Source organism: Oncorhynchus clarkii, chromosome 1 (genome assembly GCF_045791955.1).
Source record: "Oncorhynchus clarkii lewisi isolate Uvic-CL-2024 chromosome 1, UVic_Ocla_1.0, whole genome shotgun sequence".
NCBI lineage: Eukaryota > Metazoa > Chordata > Actinopteri > Salmoniformes > Salmonidae > Oncorhynchus > Oncorhynchus clarkii.
In genome coordinates this window covers 3,276,657-3,300,586 of record NC_092147.1, presented here as the reverse complement: position 1 = coordinate 3,300,586, position 23,930 = coordinate 3,276,657, and the positions used below count along the sequence as shown (strand labels likewise).

Below are 23,930 nucleotides of genomic sequence, written 5' to 3'. Positions count from 1 at the left end.
CTCATTAGACCGCGTTAGACCTCATTAGACTGTGTTAGACCGTGTTAGACCGTGTTAGACCTCTTTAGACCGCATTAGACCACGTTAGACCTCATTAGACCTCGTTAGACCGTGTTAGACCTCATTAGACCTCTTTAGACCGCATTAGACCATGTTAGACCTCATTAGACCTCATTAGACTGTGTTAGACTGTGTTAGACCTCATTAGACCGTGTTAGACCTCATTAGACCGCGTTAGACCTCATTAGACCGCGTTAGATCGTGTTAGACCACGTTAGACCTCATTAGACCGCGTTAGACCTCATTAGACCTCATTAGACCGTGTTAGACCGCGTTAGACCGTGTTAGACCTCATTAGACCACGTTAGACCTCATTAGACCGAGTTAGACCGAGTTAGACCTCATTAGACCTCATTAGACCTCATTAGACCGTGTTAGACCTCATTAGACCTCATTAGACCGCGTTAGACCTCATTAGACCGTGTTAGACCGCGTTAGACCTCATTAGACCTCATTAGACCTCATTAGACCTCATTAGACCGTGTTAGACCGCGTTAGACCGTGTTAGACCTCATTAGACCACGTTAGACCTCATTAGACCACATTAGACCGAGTTAGACCTCATTAGACCTCATTAGACCGTGTTAGACCTCATTAGACCTCATTAGACCGCGTTAGACCTCATTAGACCGCGTTAGACCTCATTAGACCTCATTAGACCTCATTAGACCTCATTAGACCGCGTTAGACCGCGTTAGACCGTGTTAGACCTCATTAGACCGTGTTAGACCTCATTAGACCGTGTTAGACCGCGTTAGACCGCGTTAGACCGCGTTAGACCGTGTTAGACTGTGTATGACTGTGTTAGACTGTGTGTGACTGTGTTAGACTGTGTGTGACTGTGTCCGGGATTGAAGAGGCGCTGTTGCGCCTTCTTCACAACGCTGTCTGTGTGGGTGGACCAATTCAGTTTGTCCGTGATGTGTACGCTGAGGAACTTAAAACTTTCCACCTTCTCCACTACTGTCCCGTCGATGTGGAAGGGGGGGTGCTCCCTCTGCTGTTTCCTGAAGTCCACGATCATCTCCTTAGTTTTGTTGACATTGAGTGTGAGGTTATTTTCCTGACACCACACTCTGAGGGCCCTCACCTCCTCCCTGTAGGCCGTCTCGTCTTTGTTGGTAATCAAGCGTATCACTGTTGTGTCGTCAGCAAACTTGATGATTGAGTTGAAGTTGTGCATGGCCACACAGCCATGGGTGAACAGGGAGTAACAGGAGAGGGCTGGGCACACACCCTTGTGGGCCCCTGTGTTGAAGATCAGCGAAGTGGAGAAGTCCGGGACCCAATTGCGCAGGGCGAGGTTCAGACCCAGGGTCTGTGTTAGACTGTGTTAGGTTGTATGTATGACAGCGTTGTGTTGTGTTGCAGGCTCCCAGCGGTGCCAGGCCTGAGGAAGAACTGGAGAGGCTCACCAAGAAGATGCTGTATGACATGGACAACCCTCCGGCTGAGGAGTACTTTGGTGAGACTTATTATGTACTGCATGTCTCTGACCTCCCTTTTCATTTGGGTCAATCTCCTACACCACGTTAGAGGGTTGAGGCCCTACCTTTTCCTATGGGTCAATCTCCTACACCACGTTAGAGGGTTGAGGCCCTACCTTTTCCTATGGGTCAATCTCCTACACCACGTTAGAGGGTTGAGGCCCTACCTTTTCCTATGGGTCAATCTCATACACCACGTTAGAGGGTTGAGGCCCTACCTTTTCCTATGGGTCAATCTCCTACACCACGTTAGAGGGTTGCGGACCTACCTTTTCCTATGGGTCAATCTCCTACACCACGCTAGAGGGTTGCGGCCCTACCTTTTCCTATGGGTCAATCTCATACACCACGTTAGAGGGTTGCGGCCCTACCTTTTCATTTGGGTCAATCTCCTACACCATGTTAGAGGGTTGAGGCCCTACCTTTTCCTATGGGTCAATCTCATACACCACGTTAGAGGGTTGAGGCCCTACCTTTTCATTTGGGTCAATCTCCTACACCACGCTAGAGGGTTGCGGCCCTACCTTTTCCTATGGGTCAATCTCATACACCACGTTAGAGGGTTGCGGCCCTACCTTTTCATTTGGGTCAATCTCCTACACCACGCGAGAGGGTTGCAGCCCTACCTTTTCCTATGGGTCAATCTCATACACCACGTTAGAGGGTTGAGGCCCTACCTTTTCCTATGGGTCAATCTCCTACACCACGTTAGAGGGTTGCGGACCTACCTTTTCCTATGGGTCAATCTCTTACACCACGCTAGAGGGTTGCGGCCCTACCTTTTCCTATGGGTCAATCTCCTACACCACGTTAGAGGGTTGCGGCCCTACCTTTTCATTTGGGTCAATCTCCTACACCACGTTAGAGGGTTGAGGCCCTACCTTTTCCTATGGGTCAATCTCCTACACCACGTTAGAGGGTTGCGGCCCTACCTTTTCATTTGGGTCAATCTCCTACACCATGTTAGAGGGTTGAGGCCCTACCTTTTCCTATGGGTCAATCTCCTACACCACGTTAGAGGGTTGAGGCCCTACCTTTTCCTATGGGTCAATCTCCTACACCACGTTAGAGGGTTGAGGCCCTACCTTTTCCTATGGGTCAATCTCCTACACCACGTTAGAGGGTTGAGGCCCTACCTTTTCCTATGGGTCAATCTCCTACACCACGTTAGAGGGTTGCGGCCCTACCTTTTCATTTGGGTCAATCTCCTACACCACGTTAGAGGGTTGAGGCCCTACCTTTTCCTATGGGTCAATCTCCTACACCACGTTAGAGGGTTGAGGCCCTACCTTTTCCTATGGGTCAATCTCCTACACCACGTTAGAGGGTTGAGGCCCTACCTTTTCCTATGGGCCAATCTCCTACACCACGTTAGAGGGTTGAGGCCCTACCTTTTCCTATGGGTCAATCTCCTACACCACGTTAGAGGGTTGCGGCCCTACCTTTTCCTATGGGTCAATCTCCTACACCATGTTAGAGGGTTGAGGCCCTACCTTTTCCTATGAGTCAATCTCCTACACCACGTTAGAGGGTTGAGGCCCTACCTTTTCATTTGGGTCAGATAGTCACCTACTAGTTTGACAGTATCAATCATTCATCATCTAGTATGTTAGATTGCCTAACTATCCAAATCCATTCCCATGCACACACCCAGGTGATAATACAGTAGGGCAGTAGGACAGTAGGACAGTAGGACAGTAGGGCAGTAGGGAAGTAGGACAGTAGGACAGTAGGACAGTAGGACAGTAGGGCAGTAGGGAAGTAGGGCAGTAGGGCAGTAGGGGAGTAGGGCAGTAGGGAAGTAGAGCAGTAGGGAAGTTGAGCAGTAGGGGAGTAGGGCAGTAGGGAAGTAGAGCAGTAGAGAAGTAGAGCAGTAGGGAAGTAGGGCAGTAGGGAAGTAGAGCAGTAGGGAAGTAGGGCAGTAGGGAAGTAGGGCAGTAGGGAAGTAGGACAGTAGGGGAGTAGGGCAGTAGGGAAGTAGAGCAGTAGGGCAGTAGAGCAGTAGGGAAGTAGAGCAGTAGGGAAGTAGGGAAGTAGGGCAGTAGGGAAGTAGAGCAGTAGGGGAGTAGGGCAGTAGGGGAGTAGAGCAGTAGGGAAGTAGGGCAGTAGGGAAGTAGGGCAGTAGGAAAGTAGAGCAGTAGGGAAGTAGGGCAGTAGGGAAGTAGGGCAGTAGGGCAGTAGGGCAGTAGGGATGTAGGGCAGTAGGGAAGTAGGGCAGTAGGGGAGTAGGGCAGTAGGGAAGTAGGGCAGTAGGGAAGTAGGGCAGTAGGGAAGTAGAGCAGTAGGGAAGTAGGGCAGTAGGGAAGTAGGGAAGTAGGGCAGTAGGGAAGTAGGGCAGTAGGGATGTAGGGCAGTAGGGCAGTAGGGATGTAGGGCAGTAGGGCAGTAGGGAAGTAGAGCAGTAGGGAAGTAGGGCAGTAGGGAAGTAGGGCAGTAGGGCAGTAGGGATGTAGGGCAGTAGGGGAGTAGGGAAGTAGAGCAGTAGGGAAGTAGGGCAGTAGGGCAGTAGGGAAGTAGAGCAGTAGGGGAGTAGGGCAGTAGGGAAGTAGAGCAGTAGGGCAGTAGGGAAGTAGGGCAAGCTAAATGGACACTCCGTTCGCCTCACGCCAATGGAGCTAAGTTGATCCTGTGAGTCACAGCCTCTGAAGCATATGGTACCGAGAGGAAATGTAAAGGAAAGGGGTTTGTGGAACCTTAGGTACTTTCTCTCGCTCTCCATCCCAGTTTCTCTCTCTCTCTCTCTCTCTCTCTCTCTCTCTCTCTCTCTCTCTCTCTCCCTCTCTCTCTCCCTATATCTCTCCCTCTCTCTCTCCCCCCATCTCTCTCTCTCTCTCCCCCTCTCTCTCTCTCTCTCTCTCTCTCTCTCTCTCTCTCTCTCTCTCTCTCTCCATCAATTCAATTCAAGGGGTTATATTACCATTGGAAACGTGTTAACATTGCCAAAGCAAGTGAGGTAGATCATATACAAAGTGAAATAAACAATAAGAATTAACAGTAAACATTACACATATAGAAGTTTCAAAACAATAAAGACATTACAAATGTCATATTATGTCTATATACAGTGTTTTAACAATGTACAAATAGTTAAAGTACAAAAGGGAAAATAAATAAACATAAATATGGGTTGTATTTACAATGGTGTTTGTTCTTCACTGGTTGCCCTTTTCTTGTGGCAACAGGTCACAAATCTTGCTGCTGTGATGGCACACTGTGGTATTTCACCCAGTAGATATGGGAGTTTTTCAAATTTGAATTTGTTATCTAATTCTTTGTGGATCTGTGTAATCTGAGGGAAATTTGTCTCTCTAATATGGTCATACATTTGGCAGGAGGTTAGGAAGTGCAGCTCAGTTTCCACCTCATTTTGTGGGCGGTGCGCACATAGCCTGTCTTCTCTTGAGAGCCATGTCTGCCTACGGCGGCCTTTCTCAATAGCAAGGCAATGCTCACTGAGTCTGTACATAGTCAAAGCTTTCCTTAATTTTGGGTCAGTCACAGTGGTCAGGTATTCTGCCACTGTGTACTCTCTGTTTAGGGACAAATAGCATTCTAGTTTACTCTGTTTTTCTGTTAATTCTTTCCAATGTGTCAAGTAATTATCTTTTTGTTTTCTCATGATTTGGTTGGGTCTAATTGTGTTGCTGTCCTGGGGCTCTGTGGGGTGTGTTTGTGAACAGAGCCCCAGGACCAGCTTGCTTAGGGGACTCTTCTCCAGGTTCATCTCTCTGTAGGTGATGGCTTTGTTATGGAAGGTTTGGGAATCACTTCCTTTTAGGTGAGTGTAGAATTTAACGTCTCTTTTCTGGATGTTGATAATTAGTGGGTATCGGCCTAATTCAGCTCTGGGTGCATTATGTGGTGTTCTACGTTGTACACAGAGGATATTTTTGCAGAGTTCTGCATGCAGAGTCTCAATTCGGTGTTTGTCCCATTTTGTGAAGTCTTGGTTGGTGAGCGGACCCCAGACCTCACAAGCATAAAGGGCAATGGGCTCTATGACTGATTCAAGTATTTTTAGCCAGATCCTAATTGGTATGTTGAAATGTATGTTTCTTTTGATGGCATAGAAGGCCCTTCTTGCCTTGTCTCTCAGATCGTTCACAGCTTTGTGGAAGTTACCTTTGGCGCTGATGTTTAGGCCACGGTATGTATAGGTTTTTGTGTGCTCTAGGGCAACAGTGTCTAGATGGAATTTGTATTTGTGGTCCTGGCAACTGGACCTTTTTTGGAACACCATTATTTTGGTCTTACTGAGATTTACTGTCAGTGCCCAGGTCTGACTGAATCTGTGCAGAAGATCTAGGTGCTGCTGTAGGCCCTCCTTGTTTGGGGACAGAAGCACCAGATCATCAGTAAACAGTAGAGATTTGACTTCAGAATTCTCTCTCTCTCTCTCCATTTCTCTCTCTCTCTCCCTATCTCTCTCTCCATCTCTCTCTCTCTCCATTTTTCTCTCTCCCCTATCTCTCTCCCTATCTCTCTCTCCCTATCTCTCTCTCCCTATCTCTCTCTCCCTATCTCTCTATCCCTCTCTCTATCCCTCACTCTCTCTCTCTCTCTCTCTCTCTCTCTCTCTCTCTCTCTCTCTCTCTCTCTCTCTCTCTCTCTCTCTCTGTCTCTGTCTCTGTCTCTGTCTCTCTCTCTCTCTCTCTCTCTCTCTCTCTGTCTCTCTCTCTCGCTCTGTCTCTCTCTCTCTCTCTCTCTCTCTCTGTCTCTCTCTCTCGCTCTGTCTCTCTCTCTCTCTCTCTCTCTCTCTCTCTCTCTCTCTGTCTCTCTCTGTCTCTCTCTCTCTGTCTCTCTCTCTCTGTCTCTCTCTCTCTCTGTCTCTCTCTCTCTCTCTCTCTGTCTCTCTCTGTCTCTCTCTCTCTCTCTCTCTGTCTCTCTCTCTCTCTCTGTCTCTCTCTCTGTCTCTCTCTGTCTCTCTCTCTGTCTCTCTCTCTCTCTCTCTCTCTCTGTCTCTCTCTCTGTCACTCTGTCTCTCTCTCTCTGTCTCTCTCTCTCTGTCTCTCTCTCTCTCTGTCTCTCTGTCTCTCTCTCTCTCTCTGTCTCTCTCTCTCTCTCTCTCTGTCTCTCTCTCTCTCTCTCTCTCTCTCTCTCTCTCCCCACCTCTCTCTATTTCTTAATGCGCAAAGGTCTCCTCCGTCCGATAACAAAGAGGATGTGACTCTGATGTTATAGATTCTTTCCCATGGTCACTTTGCATTGTGGGTAGGAAGGTCTTCTTTTGAGAAACAGGTGCCATGGTCACTTTGCAAAAGTTACAAAAACTGCATGGGGTGTGTGTGTGTGTGTGTGTGTGTGTGTGTGTGTGTGTGTGAGTTTCTCTCTCTCTCTCACCATCCGATTTGCATTTCCTTCTGTTGTTCTGTGTTATAGACAGACAGCTCAAGCTTTTCCTTGTCTTTTCTTTGGCTAGTCACGTATTTAAACCCTCAGAGATGGTGGTCAGAGAGGGGGAAGAATCACTAACTTCAACATGTTGAATTTAAATGAATTTGAATCATATGAACTCCTTCCTGATCTTTCATCATGGTCTTTTGTTCTACTAGACATTGTTCATTAGTTATTTCCATAGAGAATGGTGTCCCTCTGTTCTGCTCCTCTCCTCTCTCCTTTAATCAGTTAAACCCTCTCCTGACCCTCTCCACACCCCCTGGTCTCACCCACTGGTCTCCCCCCTGGCCTATCCCCCCTGGTCTCCCCCTGTTCTCTCCCCCCTGTTCTCTCCATACCTGTTCTCTCCCCCCTGTTCTCTCCACACCTGTTCTCTCCCCCTGTTCTCTCCCCCCTGTTCTCTCCAAACCTGTTCTCTCCCCCCTGTTCTCTCCACACCTGTTCTCTCCCCCTGGTCTCCCCCTGTTCTCCACCTGGTCTCTCCCCCCTGGCCTCTCCCTGTTCTCTCCCCCCTGTACTCTCCATACCTGTTCTCTCCACACCTGTTCTCTCCCCTTGGTCTCCCCCTGTTCTCCACCTGGTCTCTCCCCCCTGGCCTCTCCCCCTGTTCTCTCCCCCCTGGTTTCCCCCTGGTATCTCCCCCCTGGTCTCCCCCTGTTTTCTCCCCCCTGTTCTCCCCCTGTTCTCTCCCCCCTGTTCTCTTCCCCCTGGTCTCCCCCTGGTCTCTCCCCCCTGTTCTCCCCCCCTGGTCTCCCCCTGTTCTCTCCCCCCTGTTCTCTCCCCCCTGATCTCCCCCTGTTCTCCCCCTGTTCTCTCCCCCCTGTTCTCTCCCCCCTGGTCTCCCCCTGTTCTCCCCCTGGTCTCCCCCTGTTCTCTCCCCCTGTTCTCCCCCTGTTCTCCCCCTGGCCTCCCCCTGTTCTCTCCCCCCTGTTCTCTCCCCCCTGTTCTCCCCCCCTGTTCTCCCCCTGTTCTCTCTCCCCTGGTCTCCCCCTGTTCTCTCCCCCCTGGTCTCCCCCTGTTCTCCCCCTGGTCTCTCCCCCTGGTCTCTCCCCCCTGTTCACTCCCCACTGGTCTCCCCCTGGTCTCTCCCCCCTGTTCTCCTCCCCCTGGTATCCCGCTGGTCTCCTCCTGTTCTCTCCCCCCTGGTCTCCCCCTGTTCTATCCCCTCTGGTCTCCCCCTGGTCTCCCCCCCTGGTCTACCCCCCTGGTCTCCCCCTGGTCTCTCCCCCCTGGTCTCCCCCTGTTCTCTCCCCCCTGGTCTCCATAGTATATGGTACCTCTCTTCTCCAGGCCCCTGGCTCTATGTTCCCCTCTGCCCCCTGGTACCTCTCTTCTCCAGGCCCCTGGCTCTATGTTCCCCTTTTCCCCCCTGGCACCTCTCTTCTCCAGGCCCCTGGCTCTCTGTTCCCCTCTGCCCCCCTGGTACCTCTCTTCTCCAGGCCCCTGGCTCTATGTTCCCCTCTGCCCCCTGGTACCTCTCTTCTCCAGGCCCCTGGCTCTCTGTTCCCCTCTTCCCCCCTGGCACCTCTCTTCTCCAGGCCCCTGGCTCAATGTTCCCCTCTGCCCCCTGGTACCTCTCTTCTCCAGGCCCCTGGCTCTCTGTTCCCCTCTGCCCCCCTGGTACCTCTCTTCTCCAGGCCCCTGGCTCTATGTTTCCCTCTGCCCCCCTGGTACCTCTCTTCTCCAGGCCCCTGGCTCTCTCTTCCCCTCTGCCCCCCTGGTACCTCTCTTCTCCAGGCCCCTGGCTGTATGTTATCCTCTGTATGTTATCCTCCTTCTCTCATCTCCCACCTCTGCCCTTGGCCTCAGTCATGCCCAGTAAATCTCTACCCCCACAGCCTAAGCCACTCATTCTCTATGGTCCACATCTATAATCCCATGTTGTGTGGAGGTGTTTTCTATGTATCTATAATCCCATGTTGTGTGGAGGTGTTTTCTATGTTTCTATAATCCCATGTTGTGTGGAGGTGTTTTCTATGTATCTATAATCCCATGTTGTGTGGAGGTGTTTTCTATGTATCTATAATCCCATGTTGTGTGGAGGTGTTTTCTATGTATCTATAATCCCATGTTGTGTGGAGGTGTTTTCTATGTATCTATAATCCCATGTTGTGTGGAGGTGTTTTCTATGTATCTATAATCCCAGGTTACTCTCCTCTAACACAGGGTAAAGACAAACAGGTTATGTCATAGGCAGATCCCCTGGCTGGTTTAAGCAGGCTGGCCCAGTCACTTTAAGTGTGTTTTGTGTGTGTGTGTGTGTGTGTGCGTGTGCGTGTGTGCGTGTGTGTGTGTGTGTGTGTGTGCATTTGTGCGTGGGTGTTTGTGCATGCGTGTCTGTGTATGTGGGCATGTCTGTGCGTGTGTGTGCGCGTGCATTTGTGTGTGCATTCGTGTGTGTGTGTGTGTGTGTGTGTGTCCTGGTCGGCTCTGTGATGCCTAGAACCTGTCTAGAACCTGTCCCCATAGGACAACCCTTTAAAGACCTCGTATTGGTTCCAGGTAGAACTATTTTTGGTTCAAAGTAAAACCCTTTCCACAGAAGGTTCTAGATGGAACCCCAAAGGGTTCTACCTGGAACCAAAAAGTGTTATTCTATGGGTGCAGCCGAAGAACCCCTTCGGAACCCGTTGTTCTAACTCTGTACCATGTATACACACACACTTGCCGCTGTTTGCAAACTAAGGTTCGTGGGCCCGGGGCGAACGACTAGAAGGAGGAGAGAGGGAGACGAGTCGCTAACTGGGTCATAAGTGATGTGGTAACGTCTGCCTCTGTGGCTTACAGTCAGCACAGAGGGAGGGAGGAGGGAGGAGGGGAGGTGTAGCGAAGGGAGGAGGTGAAGGAGGAGGGCTAACGGAGAGGAGGGGGAGCGAAGGGAGGAGGTGAGGGAGGAGATCTAACATTTAAACAAGATAATGGGTGAATTAGCGGAGTAGAGGAGATGGAAAGAGGAAGGGACGAAGAGGTGGGAGAGAGTTGGAAGAAGGGTGAGGGGGCGGGAGGGAGAGGTGGGAGAGCGGAGGGTGAGGGAGGGAGAGGAGAGGTAGGATGGAAGAAGGGTGAGGGGGAGGGAGGGGTGGGTGGGAGAGAGGAGGGAGAGAGGAGGGAAGGAGGGTAAGGGGAGAGGAGGGTGAGGAGGGGGAGGGGGAGGGAGGGAGAGGTGGGAGAGAAGAGGGAAGGAGGGTGAGAGGAGTGAAAGTTAGCATGAACTAGGTTGAACTATAGTATATGAACTATGGGACTCATTATAAAAGGTATAGAAGGACAGCCAGCCCCATGCTGCCATACAGAGTCCTCTAGCTTCCCACTGTCCTTCACTCTGCTGCCATACAGAGTCCTCTAGCTTCCCACTGATGGCCAGCCCACTGTCCTTCACTCTGCTCCATACAGAGACCTCTAGCTTCCCACTGTCCTTCACTCTGCTGCCATACAGAGACCTCTAGCTTCCCACTGTCCTTCACTCTGCTCCATACAGAGACCTCTAGATTCCCACTGTCCTTCACTCTGCTCCATACAGAGACCTCTAGCTTCCCACTGTCCTTCACTCTCCTCCATACAGAGACCTCTAGCTTCCCACTGACGGCCTGCCCACTGTCCTTCACTCTGCTCCATACAGAGACCTCTAGCTTCCCACTGTCCTTCACTCTGCTCCATACAGAGTCCTCTAGCTTCCCACTGTCCTTCACTCTGCTCCATACAGAGTCCTCTAGCTTCCCACTGTCCTTCACTCTGCTTCATACAGAGTCCTCTAGCTTCCCACCGATGGCCAGCCCACTGTTCTTCACTCTGCTCCATACAGAGACCTCTAGCTTCCCACTGTCCTTCACTCTGCTGCCATACAGAGACCTCTAGCTTCCCACTGTCTTTCACTCTGCTGCCATACAGAGACCTCTAGCTTCCCACTGATGGCCAGCCCACTGTCCTTCACTCTGCTCCATACAGAGACCTCTAGCTTCCCACTGTCCTTCACTCTGCTGCCATACAGAGACCTCTAGCTTCCCACTGTCCTTCACTCTGCTCCATACAGAGACCTCTAGATTCCCACTGTCCTTCACTCTGCTCCATACAGAGACCTCTAGCTTCCCACTGTCCTTCACTCTCCTCCATACAGAGACCTCTAGCTTCCCACTATCCTTCACTCTGCTCCATGCAGAGTCCTCTAGCTTCCCACTGTCCTTCACTCTGCTCCATACAGAGTCCTCTAGCTTCCCACTGACGGCCTGCCCACTGTCCTTCACTCTGCTCCATACAGAGACCTCTAGCTTCCCACTGTCCTTCACTCTGCTCCATACAGAGTCCTCTAGCTTCCCACTGTCCTTCACTCTGCTCCATACAGAGTCCTCTAGCTTCCCACTGATGGCCAGCCCACTGTCCTTCACTCTGCTCCATACAGAGACCTCTAGCTTCCCACTGTCCTTCACTCTGCTCCATACAGAAACCTCTAGCTTCCCACTGTCCTTCACTCTGCTCCATACAGAGACCTCTAGCTTCCCACTGTCCTTCACTCTGCTCCATACAGAGTCCTCTAGCTTCCCACTGTCCTTCACTCTGCTCCATACAGAGTCCTCTAGCTTCCCACTGACGGCCTGCCCACTGTCCTTCACTCTACTCCATACAGAGACCTCTAGCTTCCCACTGTCCTTCACTCTGCTCCATACAGAAACCTCTAGCTTCCCACTGTCCTTCACTCTGCTCCATACAGAGACCTCTAGCTTCCCACTGTCCTTCACTCTGCTCCATACAGAGTCCTCTAGCTTCCCACTGTCCTTCACTCTGCTCCATACAGAGTCCTCTAGCTTCCCACTGACGGCCTGCCCACTGTCCTTCACTCTACTCCATACAGAGACCTCTAGCTTCCCACTGTCCTTCACTCTGCTCCATACAGAGTCCTCTAGCTTCCCACTGTCCTTCACTCTGCTCCATACAGAGTCCTCTAGCTTCCCACTGTCCTTCACTCTGCTCCATACAGAGTCCTCTAGCTTCCCACTGTCCTTCACTCTGCTCCATACAGAGTCCTCTAGCTTCCCACTGACGGCCTGCCCACTGTCCTTCACTCTGCTCCATACAGAGACCTCTAGCTTCCCACTGTCCTTCACTCTGCTCCATACAGAGTCCTCTAGCTTCCCACTGTCCTTCACTCTGCTCCATACAGAGTCCTCTAGCTTCCCACTGATGGCCAGCCCACTGTCCTTCACTCTGCTCCATACAGAGACCTCTAGCTTCCCACTGTCCTTCACTCTGCTCCATACAGAAACCTCTAGCTTCCCACTGTCCTTCACTCTGCTCCATACAGAGACCTCTAGCTTCCCACTGTCCTTCACTCTGCTCCATACAGAGTCCTCTAGCTTCCCACTGTCCTTCACTCTGCTCCATACAGAGTCCTCTAGCTTCCCACTGACGGCCTGCCCACTGTCCTTCACTCTACTCCATACAGAGACCTCTAGCTTCCCACTGTCCTTCACTCTGCTCCATACAGAAACCTCTAGCTTCCCACTGTCCTTCACTCTGCTCCATACAGAGACCTCTAGCTTCCCACTGTCCTTCACTCTGCTCCATACAGAGTCCTCTAGCTTCCCACTGTCCTTCACTCTGCTCCATACAGAGTCCTCTAGCTTCCCACTGACGGCCTGCCCACTGTCCTTCACTCTACTCCATACAGAGACCTCTAGCTTCCCACTGTCCTTCACTCTGCTCCATACAGAGTCCTCTAGCTTCCCACTGTCCTTCACTCTGCTCCATACAGAGTCCTCTAGCTTCCCACTGTCCTTCACTCTGCTCCATACAGAGTCCTCTAGCTTCCCACTGTCCTTCACTCTGCTCCATACAGAGTCCTCTAGCTTCCCACTGACGGCCTGCCCACTGTCCTTCACTCTGCTCCATACAGAGACCTCTAGCTTCCCACTGTTCTTCACTCTGCTCCATACAGAGTCCTCTAGCTTCCCACTGACGGCCAGCCCACTGTCCTTCACTCTGCTCCATACAGAGACCTCTAGCTTCCCACTGTCCTTCACTCTGCTCCATACAGAGTCCTCTAGCTTCCCACTGTCCTTCATTCTGCTCCATACAGAGTCCTCTAGCTTCCTACTGTCTTTCACTCTGCTCTGCTGCCATACAGAGTCCTCTAGCTTCCCACTGTCCTTCACTCTGCTCCATACAGAGTCCTCTAGCTTCCCACTGTCCTTCACTCTGCTCCATACAGAGTCCTCTAGCTTCCCACTGTATTTCACTCTGCTGCCATACAGAGTCCTCCAGCTTCCCACTGTCCTTCACTCTGCTCCATACAGAGACCTCTAGCTTCCCACTGTCCTTCACTCTGCTGCCATACAGAGACCTCTAGCTTCCCACTGTCTTTCACTCTGCTGCCATACAGAGACCTCTAGCTTCCCACTGTCCTTCACTCTGCTGCCATACAGAGTCCTCTAGCTTCCCACTGACGTCCTGCCCACTGTCCTTCACTCTGCTGCCATGCAGAGTCCTCTAGCTTCCCACTGTCCTTCACTCTGCTGCCATACAGAGTCCTCTAGCTTCCCACTGTCCTTCACTCTGCTCCATACAGAGACCTCTAGCTTCCCACTGTCCTTCACTCTGCTCCATACAGAGACCTCTAGCTTCCCACTGACGGCCTGCCCATTGTCCTTCACTCTGCTCCATACAGAGACCTCTAGCTTCCCACTGTCCTTCACTCTCCTCCATACAGAGACCTCTAGCTTCCCACTGTCCTTCACTCTGCTCCATGCAGAGACCTCTAGCTTCCCACTGTCCTTCACTCTCCTCCATACAGATTCCTATAGCTTCCCACTGTCCTTCACTCTGCTCCATACAGAGACCTCTAGCTTCCCACTGTCCTTCACTCTGCTCCATACAGAAACCTCTAATATACTGTACTGTAGTAGATAATATACTGTACTGTAGTAGATAATATACTGTTCTGTAGTAGATAATATACTGTACTGTAGTAGATAACATACTGTACTGTAGTAGATAATATACTGTACTGTAGTAGATAATATACTGTACTGTAGTAGATAATATACTGTTCTGTAGTAGATAATATACTGTACTGTACTAGATAACATACTGTACTGTAGTAGATAATATACTGTACTGTAGTAGAAATATACTGTACTGTAGTAGATAATATACTGTTCTGTACTGTAGTAGATAATATACTGTAGTAGATAATATACTGTTCTGTACTGTAGTAGATAATATACTGTACTGTAGTAGATAATATACTGTATTGTAGTAGATAAAATACTGTATTGTAGTAGATAAAATACTGTACTGTAGTAGATAATATACTGTACTGTAGTAGATAATATACTGTACTGTAGTAGATAATATACTGTACTGTAGTAGATAATATACTGTACTGTAGTAGATAATATACTGTTCTGTAGTAGATAATATACTGTACTGTAGTAGATAATATACTGTACTGTAGTAGATAATATACTGTACTGTAGTAGATAATATACTGTACTGTAGTAGATAATATACTGTTCTGTAGTAGATAATATACTGTACTGTAGTAGATAATATACTGTACTGTAGTAGATAATATACTGTACTGTAGTAGATAATATACTGTACTGTAGTAGATAATATACTGTACTGTAGTAGATAATATACTGTACTGTAGTAGATAATATACTGTACTGTAGTAGAGTGCTGTATATATGGTTGTGTCCCAAATGGCACTACGGGGATGCTTTGTAGTGTAATGGATAGCGAGGGTTCGGAGGGCCAAGTCCTAGATCACAGGAGCTCTGTAATTACAATGAATCTGATTACATTTCAAGGCTCTTCTTCTTTAGGAAGGAAGGACCAAGAGGGTGGAAGAGGGTGAGCAGAGGAGAGGAGCTACTCCTCGTCAAAACCCCCAGGGCTAGTAATTAACTAGATTAATCAGAATGGGGCTCTCTGACTCTCTGTCTCTCTCTCTCTCTCTCTCTCTCCGTCTCTCTCTCTCTCTCTGTCTCTCTCTCTGTCTCTCTCTCTGTCTCTCTCTCTCTCGCTCTCTTTCTCTCTCTCTCTCGCTCTCTTTCTATCTCTCCCTTTCTCTCTCTCTCTCTCTCTCTCTGTTTCTCTCTCTGTCTCTCTCTTTCTCTCTCTCTCTCGGTCTCTCTCTGTCTCTCTCTCATTATTTCTGTCTCTCTCTCTGTCTCTGTCTCTCTCTCTCTCTCTCTCTCTGTGTCTCTCTCTCTCTGTCTCTCTCTATGTCTGTCTCAATTCAATTCAATTCAATTCAAGGGCTTTATTGGCATGGGAAACATGTGTTAACATTGCCAAAGCAAGTGAGGTAGACAACATACAAAGTGAAAATATAAAGTGAAAAACAACAAAAATTAACAGTAAACATTACACATACAGAGGTTTCAAAACAGTAAAGACATTACAAATGTCATATTATATATATATATATACAGTGTTTTAACAATGTACAAATGGTTAAAGGACACAAGATAAAATAAATAAGCATAAATATGGGTTGTATTTACAATGGTGTGTGTTCTTCACTGGTTGCCCTTTTCTCGTGGCAACAGGTCACAAATCTTGCTGCTGTGATGGCACACTGTGGAATTTCACCCAGTAGATATGGGAGTTTTTCAAATTTGTATTTGTTTTCGAATTCTTTGTGGATCTGTGTAATCTGAGGGAAATATGTCTCTCTAATATGGTCATACATTGGGCAGGAGGTTAGGAAGTGCAGCTCAGTTTCCACCTCATTTTGTGGGCAGTGAGCACATAGCCTGTCTTCTCTTGAGAGCCATGTCTGCCTACGGCGGCCTTTCTCAATAGCAAGGCTATGCTCACTGAGTCTGTACATAGTCAAAGCTTTCCTTAATTTTGGGTCAGTCACAGTGGTCAGGTATTCTGCCGCTGTGTACTCTCTGTTTAGGGCCAAATAGCATTCTAGTTTGCTCTGTTTTTTTGTTAATTCTTTCCAATGTGTCAAGTAATTATCTTTTTGTTTTCTCATGATTTGGTTGGGTCTAATTGTGCTGTTGTCCTGGGGCTCTGTAGGGTGTGTTTGTGTTTGTGAACAGAGCCCCAGGACCAGCTTGCTTAGGGGACTCTTCTCCAGGGTTATCTCTCTGTAGGTGATGGCTTTGTTATGGAAGGTTTGTGAATCACTTCCTTTTAGGTGGTTGTAGAATTGAACGGCTCTTTTCTGGATGTTGATAATTAGTGGGTATCGGCCTAATTCTGCTCTGCATGCAATATTTGGTGTTCTACGTTGTACACTGAGGATATTTTTGCAGAATTCTGCGTGCAGAGTCTCAATTTGGTGTTTGTCCCATTTTGTGAAGTCTTGGTTGGTGAGCGGACCCCAGACCTCACAACCATAAAGGGCAATGGGCTCTATGACTGATTCAAGTATTTTTAGCCAAATCCTAATTGGTATGTTGAAATTGATGTTTCTTTTGATGGCATAGAATGCCCTTCTTGCCTTGTCTCTCAGATCGTTCACAGCTTTGTGGAAGTTACCTGTGGCGCTGATGTTTAGGCCAAGGTATGTATAGTTTTTTGTGTGCTCTAGGGCAACAGTGTCTAGATGGAATTTGTATTTGTGGTCCTGGTGACTGGACCTTTTTTGGAACACCATTATTTTGGTCTTACTGAGATTTACTGTCAGGGCCCAGGTCTGACAGAATCTGTGCATAAGATCTAGGTGCTGCTGTAGGCCCTCCTTGGTTGGTGACAGAAGCACCAGATCATCGGCAAACAGCAGAAATTTGACTTCGGATTCTAGCAGGGGAGGCCGGGTGCTGCCGACTTTTCTAGTGCCCGCGCCAATTCGTTGATATATATGTTGAAGAGGGTGGGGCTTAAGCTGCATCCCTGTCTAACCCCACGACCCTGTGTGAAGAAATGTGTGTGTTTTTTGCCAATTTTAACCGCACACTTGTTGTTTGTGTACATGGATTTTATAATGTCGTATGTTTTACCCCCAACACCACTTTCCATCAGTTTGTATAGCAGACCCTCATGCCAGATTGAGTCGAAGGCTTTTTTGAAATCAACAAAGCATGAGAAGACTTTGCCTTTGTTTTGGTTTGTTTGGTTGTCAATTAGGGTGTGCAGGGTGAATACATGGTCTGTTGTACGGTAATTTGGTAAAAAGCCAATTTGACATTTGCTCAGTACATTGTTTTCATTGAGGAAATGTACGAGTCTGCTGTTAATAATAATGCAGAGGATTTTCCCAAGGTTACTGTTGACACATATTCCACGGTAGTTATTGGGGTCAAATTTGTCTCCACTTTTGTGGATTGGGGTGATCAGTCCTTGGTTCCAAATATTGGGGAAGATGCCAGAGCTAAGTATGATGTTACAGAGTTTTAGTATAGCCAATTGGAATTTGTTGTCTGTATATTTGATCATTTCATTGAGGATACCATCAACACCACAGGCCTTTTTGGGTTGGAGGGTTTTTATTTTGTCCTGTAACTCATTCAATGTAATTGGATAATCCAGTGGGTTCTGGTCGTCTTTAATAGATGATTCTAAGATCTGTATTTGATCATGTATATGTTTTTGCTCTTTATTCTTTGTTATAGAGCCAAAAAGATTGGAGAAGTGGTTTACCCATACATCTCCATTTTGGATAGATAATTCTTGTTGTTGTTGTTTGTTTAGTGTCTCTCTCTCTCTTTATTTCTGTCTCTCTCTATCTCCCTGTTCCCCTTGTCTCTCCCCCTGTCCCTTTCTCTCTGTTTCTCTGTCCCTCAGCCTCCCTCGTTCACCCACCCCTCTCTCTCTCTCTCTACTGGTCTGGATCTTTGTCCTCCTATAAGTTTTATTGGTGTCGCTACAGTAGCTAATGTCTTTGATGAGCTCCTAATATAAATCAGTCTATTGTAGGTTTCTATTGGTCCAGAGGGTTTATTTGAACTAAATTAACATTACAGTCAGCCTCAGTGATGTCAGGAGGAAAGTTTAGCATCAGAGGCTTCAACTCAGACTCATCTTAATGTGTTACTGTAAGGTCAGTCCTGGACAGCAGCTGTTTACTGTAAGGTCAGTCCTGGACAGCAGCTGTTTACTGTAAGGTCAGTCCTGGACAGCAGCTGTTTACTGTAAGGTCAGTCATGGACAGCAGCTTCAATATCATCTGTTACTGTAAGGTCAGTCCTGGACAGCAGCTTCAATATCATCTGTTACTGTAAGGTCAGTCCTGGACAGCAGCTGTTTACTGTAAGGTCAGTCCTGGACAGCAGCTGTTTACTGTAAGGTCAGTCCTGGACTGCAGCTGTTTACTGTAAGGTCAGTCCTGGACTGCAGCTGTATACTGTAAGGTCAGTCCTGGACAGCAGCTGTTTACTGTAAGGTCAGTCCTGGACAGCAACTGTTTACTGTAAGGTCAGTCCTTGACAACAGCTGTTTACTGTAAGGTCAGTCCTGGACAGCAACTGTTTACTGTAAGGTCAGTCCTGGACAGCAACTGTTTACTGTAAGGTCAGTCCTGGACAGCAACTGTTTACTGTAAGGTCAGTCCTGGACAGCAACTTCAATATTATATGCACACTTAATCCACAAAGAGTATTTGAATTCCATAATTTTGAATTTGTTTTGGGATATACATTTTTTTTTTGAATAATTTATATTTTTCTAATGCACAAATGTAATTGTTTAATTAATTAATTGAACTTGTATTTCATGATTTGAAACAAAATTGAATGAATATTGCATTAAGATTAAATCTCTATTGAATTGAATATTTCAATATTCCGTTTCGACGTGATGAGAGATAACCGAGGTGGTTGGTTAAACCAGGCTCTATTGATGAGAGATAACCGAGGTGGTTGGTTAAACCAGGCTCTATTGATGAGAGATAACCAAGGCGGTTGGTTAAACCAGGCTCTATTGATGAGAGATAACCGAGGCGGTTGGTTAAACCAGGCTCTATTGATGAGAGATAACCGAGGTGGTTGGTTAAACCAGGCTCTATTGATGAGAGATAACCGAGGCGGTTGGTTAAACCAGGCTCTATTGATGAGAGATAACCGAGGCGGTTGGTTAAACCAGGCTCTATTGATGAGAGATAACCGAGGCGGTTGGTTAAACCAGGCTCTATTGATGAGAGATAACCGAGGCGGTTGGTTAAACCAGGCTCTATTGATGAGAGATAACCGAGGCGGTTGGTTAAACCAGGCTCTATTGATGAGAGATAACCGAGGTGGTTGGTTAAACCAGGCTCTATTGATGAGAGATAACCGAGGTGGTTGGTTAAACCAAGCTCTATTGATGAGAGATAACCGAGGTGGTTGGTTAAACCAGGCTCTATTGATGAGAGATAACCGGGGTGGTTGGTTAAACCAGGCTCTATTGATGAGAGATAACCGAGGTGGTTGGTTAAACCAGGCTCTATTGATGAGAGATAACCGAGGTGGTTGGTTAAACCAGGCTCTATTGATGAGAGATAACCGGGTGGTTGGTTAAACCAGGCTCTATTGATGAGAGATAACCAAGGCGGTTGGTTAAACCAGGCTCTATTGATGAGAGATAACCGAGGTGGTTGGTTAAACCAGGCTCTATTGATGAGAGATAACCGAGGTGGTTGGTTAAACCAGGCTCTATTGATGAGAGATAACCGAGGTGGTTGGTTAAACCAGGCTCTATTGATGAGAGATAACCGAGGTGGTTGGTTAAACCAGGCTCTATTGATGAGAGATAACCGAGGTGGTTGGTTAAACCAGGCTCTATTGATGAGAGATAACCGGGTGGTTGGTTAAACCAGGCTCTATTGATGAGAGATAACCGAGGTGGTTGGTTAAACCAGGCTCTATTGATGAGAGATAACCGGGTGGTTGGTTAAACCAGGCTCTATTGATGAGAGATAACCAAGGCGGTTGGTTAAACCAGGCTCTATTGATGAGAGATAACCGAGGTGGTTGGTTAAACCAGGCTCTATTGATGAGAGATAACCGGGGCGGTTGGTTAAACCAGGCTCTATTGATGAGAGATAACCGGGTGGTTGGTTAAACCAGGCTCTATTGATGAGAGATAACCGGGTGGTTGGTTAAACCAGGCTCTATTGATGAGAGATAACCGAGGCGGTTGGTTAAACCAGGCTCTATTGATGAGAGATAACCGAGGTGGTTGGTTAAACCAGGCTCTATTGATGAGAGATAACCGGGTGGTTGGTTAAACCAGGCTCTATTGATGAGAGATAACCGAGGTGGTTGGTTAAACCAGGCTCTATTGATGAGAGATAACCGGGTGGTTGGTTAAACCAGGCTCTATTGATGAGAGATAACCAAGGTGGTTGGTTAAACCAGGCTCTATTGATGAGAGATAACCGAGGTGGTTGGTTAAACCAGGCTCTATTGATGAGAGATAACCGGGGCGGTTGGTTAAACCAGGCTCTATTGATGAGAGATAACCGGGTGGTTGGTTAAACCAGGCTCTATTGATGAGAGATAACCGAGGCGGTTGGTTAAACCAGGCTCTATTGATGAGAGATAACCGAGGTGGTTGGTTAAACCAGGCTCTATTAATGAGAGATAACCGAGGCGGTTGGTTGAATCAGGCTCTATTGATGAGAGATAACCGGGGTGGTTTGTTAAACCAGGCTCTATTGATGAGAGATAACCGAGGCGGTTGGTTAAACCAGGCTCTATTGATGAGAGATAACCGGGCGGTTGGTTGAACCAGGCTCTATTGATGAGAGATAACCGAGGCGGTTGGTTGAACCAGGCTCTATTGATGAGAGATAACCGAGGCAGTTGGTTGAACCAGGCTCTATTGATGAGAGATAACCGGGGTGGTTTGTTAAACCAGGCTCTATTGATGAGAGATAACCGAGGCGGTTGGTTAAACCAGGCTCTATTGATGAGAGATAACCGGGCGGTTGGTTGAACCAGGCTCTATTGATGAGAGATAACCGAGGCGGTTGGTTGAACCAGGCTCTATTGATGAGAGATAACCGAGGTGGTTGGTTAAACCAGGCTCTATTGATGAGAGATAACCGGGTGGTTGGTTAAACCAGGCTCTATTGATGAGAGATAACCGAGGCGGTTGGTTAAACCAGGCTCTATTGATGAGAGATAACCGAGGCGGTTGGTTGAACCAGGCTCTATTGATGAGAGATAACCGGGGTGGTTGGTTAAACCAGGCTCTATTGATGAGAGATAACCGAGGTGGTTGGTTAAACCAGGCTCTATTGATGAGAGATAACCGAGGCGGTTGGTTAAACCAGGCTCTATTGATGAGAGATAACCGAGGCGGTTGGTTGAATCAGGCTCTATTGATGAGAGATAACCGAGGTGGTTGGTTAAACCAGGCTCTATTGATGAGAGATAACCGAGGCGGTTGGTTAAACCAGGCTCTATTGATGAGAGATAACCGAGGTGGTTGGTTAAACCAGGCTCTATTGATGAGAGATAACCGAGGTGGTTGGTTAAACCAGGCTCTATTGATGAGAGATAACCGAGGTGGTTGGTTAAACCAGGCTCTATTGATGAGAGATAACCGAGGCAAATGGTTAAACCAGGCTCTATTGATGAGAGATAACCGAGGTGGTTGGTTAAACCAGGCTCTGTTGATGAGAGATAACCGAGGTGGTTGGTTAAACCAGGCTCTATTGATGAGAGATAACCGGGTGGTTGGTTAAACCAGGCTCTATTGATGAAAGTTTGCGGACGACACAACAGTGGTAGGCTTGATTACCAACAACGACGAGACGGCCTACAGGGAGGAGGTGAGGGCCCTCGGAGTGTGGTGTCAGGAAAATAACCTCACACTCAACGTCAACAAAACAAAGGAGATGATCGTGGACTTCAGGAAACAGCAGAGGGAACACCCCCCTATCCACATCGATGGAACAGTAGTGGAGAGGGTAGCAAGTTTTAAGTTCCTCGGCATACACATCACAGACAAACTGAATTGGTCCACTCACACAGACAGCATCGTGAAGAAGGCGCAGCAGCGCCTCTTCAACCTCAGGAGGCTGAAGAAATTCGGCTTGTCACCAAAAGCACTCACAAACTTCTACAGATGCACAATTGAGAGCATCCTGGCGGGCTGTATCACCGCCTGGTATGGCAACTGCACCGCCCTCAACCGTAAGGCTCTCCAGAGGGTAGTGAGGTCTGCACAACGCATCACCGGGGGCAAACTACCTGCCCTCCAGGACACCTACACCACCCGATGTCACAGGAAGGCCATAAAGATCATCAAGGACATCAACCACCCGAGCCACTGCCTGTGCACCCCGCTATCATCCAGAAGGCGAGGTCAGTACAGGTGCATCAAAGCTGGGACCGAGAGACTGAAAAACAGCTTCTATCTCAAGGCCATCAGACTGTTAAACAGCCACCACTAACACTGAGTGGCTGCTGCCAACACACTGACACTGACTCAACTCTAGCCACTTTAATAATGGGAATTGATGGGAAATGATGTAAATATATCACTAGCCACTTTAAACAATGCTACCTTATATAATGTTACTTACCCTACATTATTCATCTCATATGCATACGTATATACTGTACTCTATATCATCGACTGTATCCTTATGTAATACGTGTATCACTAGCCACTTTAAACTATGCCACTTTGTTTACATACTCATCTCATTTGTACATACTGTACTCGATACCATCTACTGTATCTTGCCTATGCTGCTCTGTACCATCACTCATTCATATATCCTTATGTACATATTCTTTATCCCCTTACACTGTGTACAAGACAGTAGTTTTGGAATTGTTAGTTAGATTACTTATTACTGCATTGTCGGAACTAGAAGCACAAGCATTTCGCTACACTCGCATTAACATCTGCTAACCATGTGTATGTGACAAATAAAATTTGATTTGATTTGATTTGATTTGAGAGATAACCGAGGCGGTTGGTTAAGCCAGGTTCTATTGATGAGAGATAACCGGGTGGTTGGTTAAACCAGGCTCTATTGATGAGAGATAACCGAGGCGGTTGGTTGAACCAGGCTCTATTGATGACCAACTTGATGACTGTTAGCCTCCTGAACTCCTCCTTATGTGCTTTAGCTAAGTGACATGCAGGAGACCTGGTTCGAACCCAGTCAGTCACAGGAGCCAGATTAAATAGGGAGTGGAAAGGCTATCATTAGAAGGGCTATGACAGGGCTATTCAACTATATTCGTATTTTACACTTCCTTCTAACGTGTCCTGCATAGTCTGTGATTAGCATAGAGGGGAACAGAGAGTCAGTGCTTCTAGGAATGAGGTCATAATACTCAAGCATTTCGCTACACTCGCAATAACATCTGCTAACCATGTGTATGTGACCAATAACATCTGCTAACCATGTGTATGTGACCAATACAATTTGATTTGAATAGCTTATAGCTAAAATTGGTTCAAACGCTAGAGCCAAATTCATAGGAAGAAAATTAATTCAACATCCCACATTGGCTTCAGAAACAGCCAGAAGCTTCTGTTTACCACAGAGACAGTTTGATTCTATCTGTTCTCCTCTACCTCTCCTGGCAGGCAAAGTACCAGGATGTTGTCTCTGGTTTTGAATCTGAATTTTAGAGAACTGAAATTGGAACCTGAATACATCTGAGTCGTTGAATATATGAAACTTTGATGAACATGAGATGATAGTTTGTAAACTTCATACACAGACAATGAATGCAATGTCCACCATATTAAAACTGAATATATACAGTGCCTTGCGAAAGTATTCGGCCCCCTTGAACTTTGCGACCTTTTGCCACATTTCAGGCTTCAAACATAAAGATATAAAACTGTATTTTTTTGTGAAGAATCAACAACAAGTGGGACACAATCATGAAGTGGAACGACATTTATTGGATATTTCAAACTTTTTTAACAAATCAAAAACTGAAAAATTGGGCGTGCAAAAATTATTCAGCCCCTTTACTTTCAGTGCAGCAAACTCTCTCCAGAAGTTCAGTGAGGATCTCTGAATGATCCAATGTTGACCTAAATGACTAATGATGATAAATACAATCCACCTGTGTG

At 47.4% G+C, this 23,930-nt stretch overlaps 1 protein-coding gene across 4 annotated transcripts in view; it reads left to right on the top strand.

Annotated features, from left to right (window-relative positions):
• Nucleotides 1-23,930, top strand: part of LOC139415803 (LIM domain containing preferred translocation partner in lipoma) — a 469,906-nt gene that overhangs the window by 298,486 nt on the left and 147,490 nt on the right. For all 4 annotated transcript variants that reach the window (XM_071164099.1, XM_071164015.1, XM_071164180.1 and 1 more), the window contains one exon: nt 1,432-1,525. In XM_071164099.1, the coding sequence (XP_071020200.1) occupies nt 1,432-1,525 (94 nt within the window). The remainder of the gene's footprint in view (nt 1-1,431; nt 1,526-23,930) is intronic.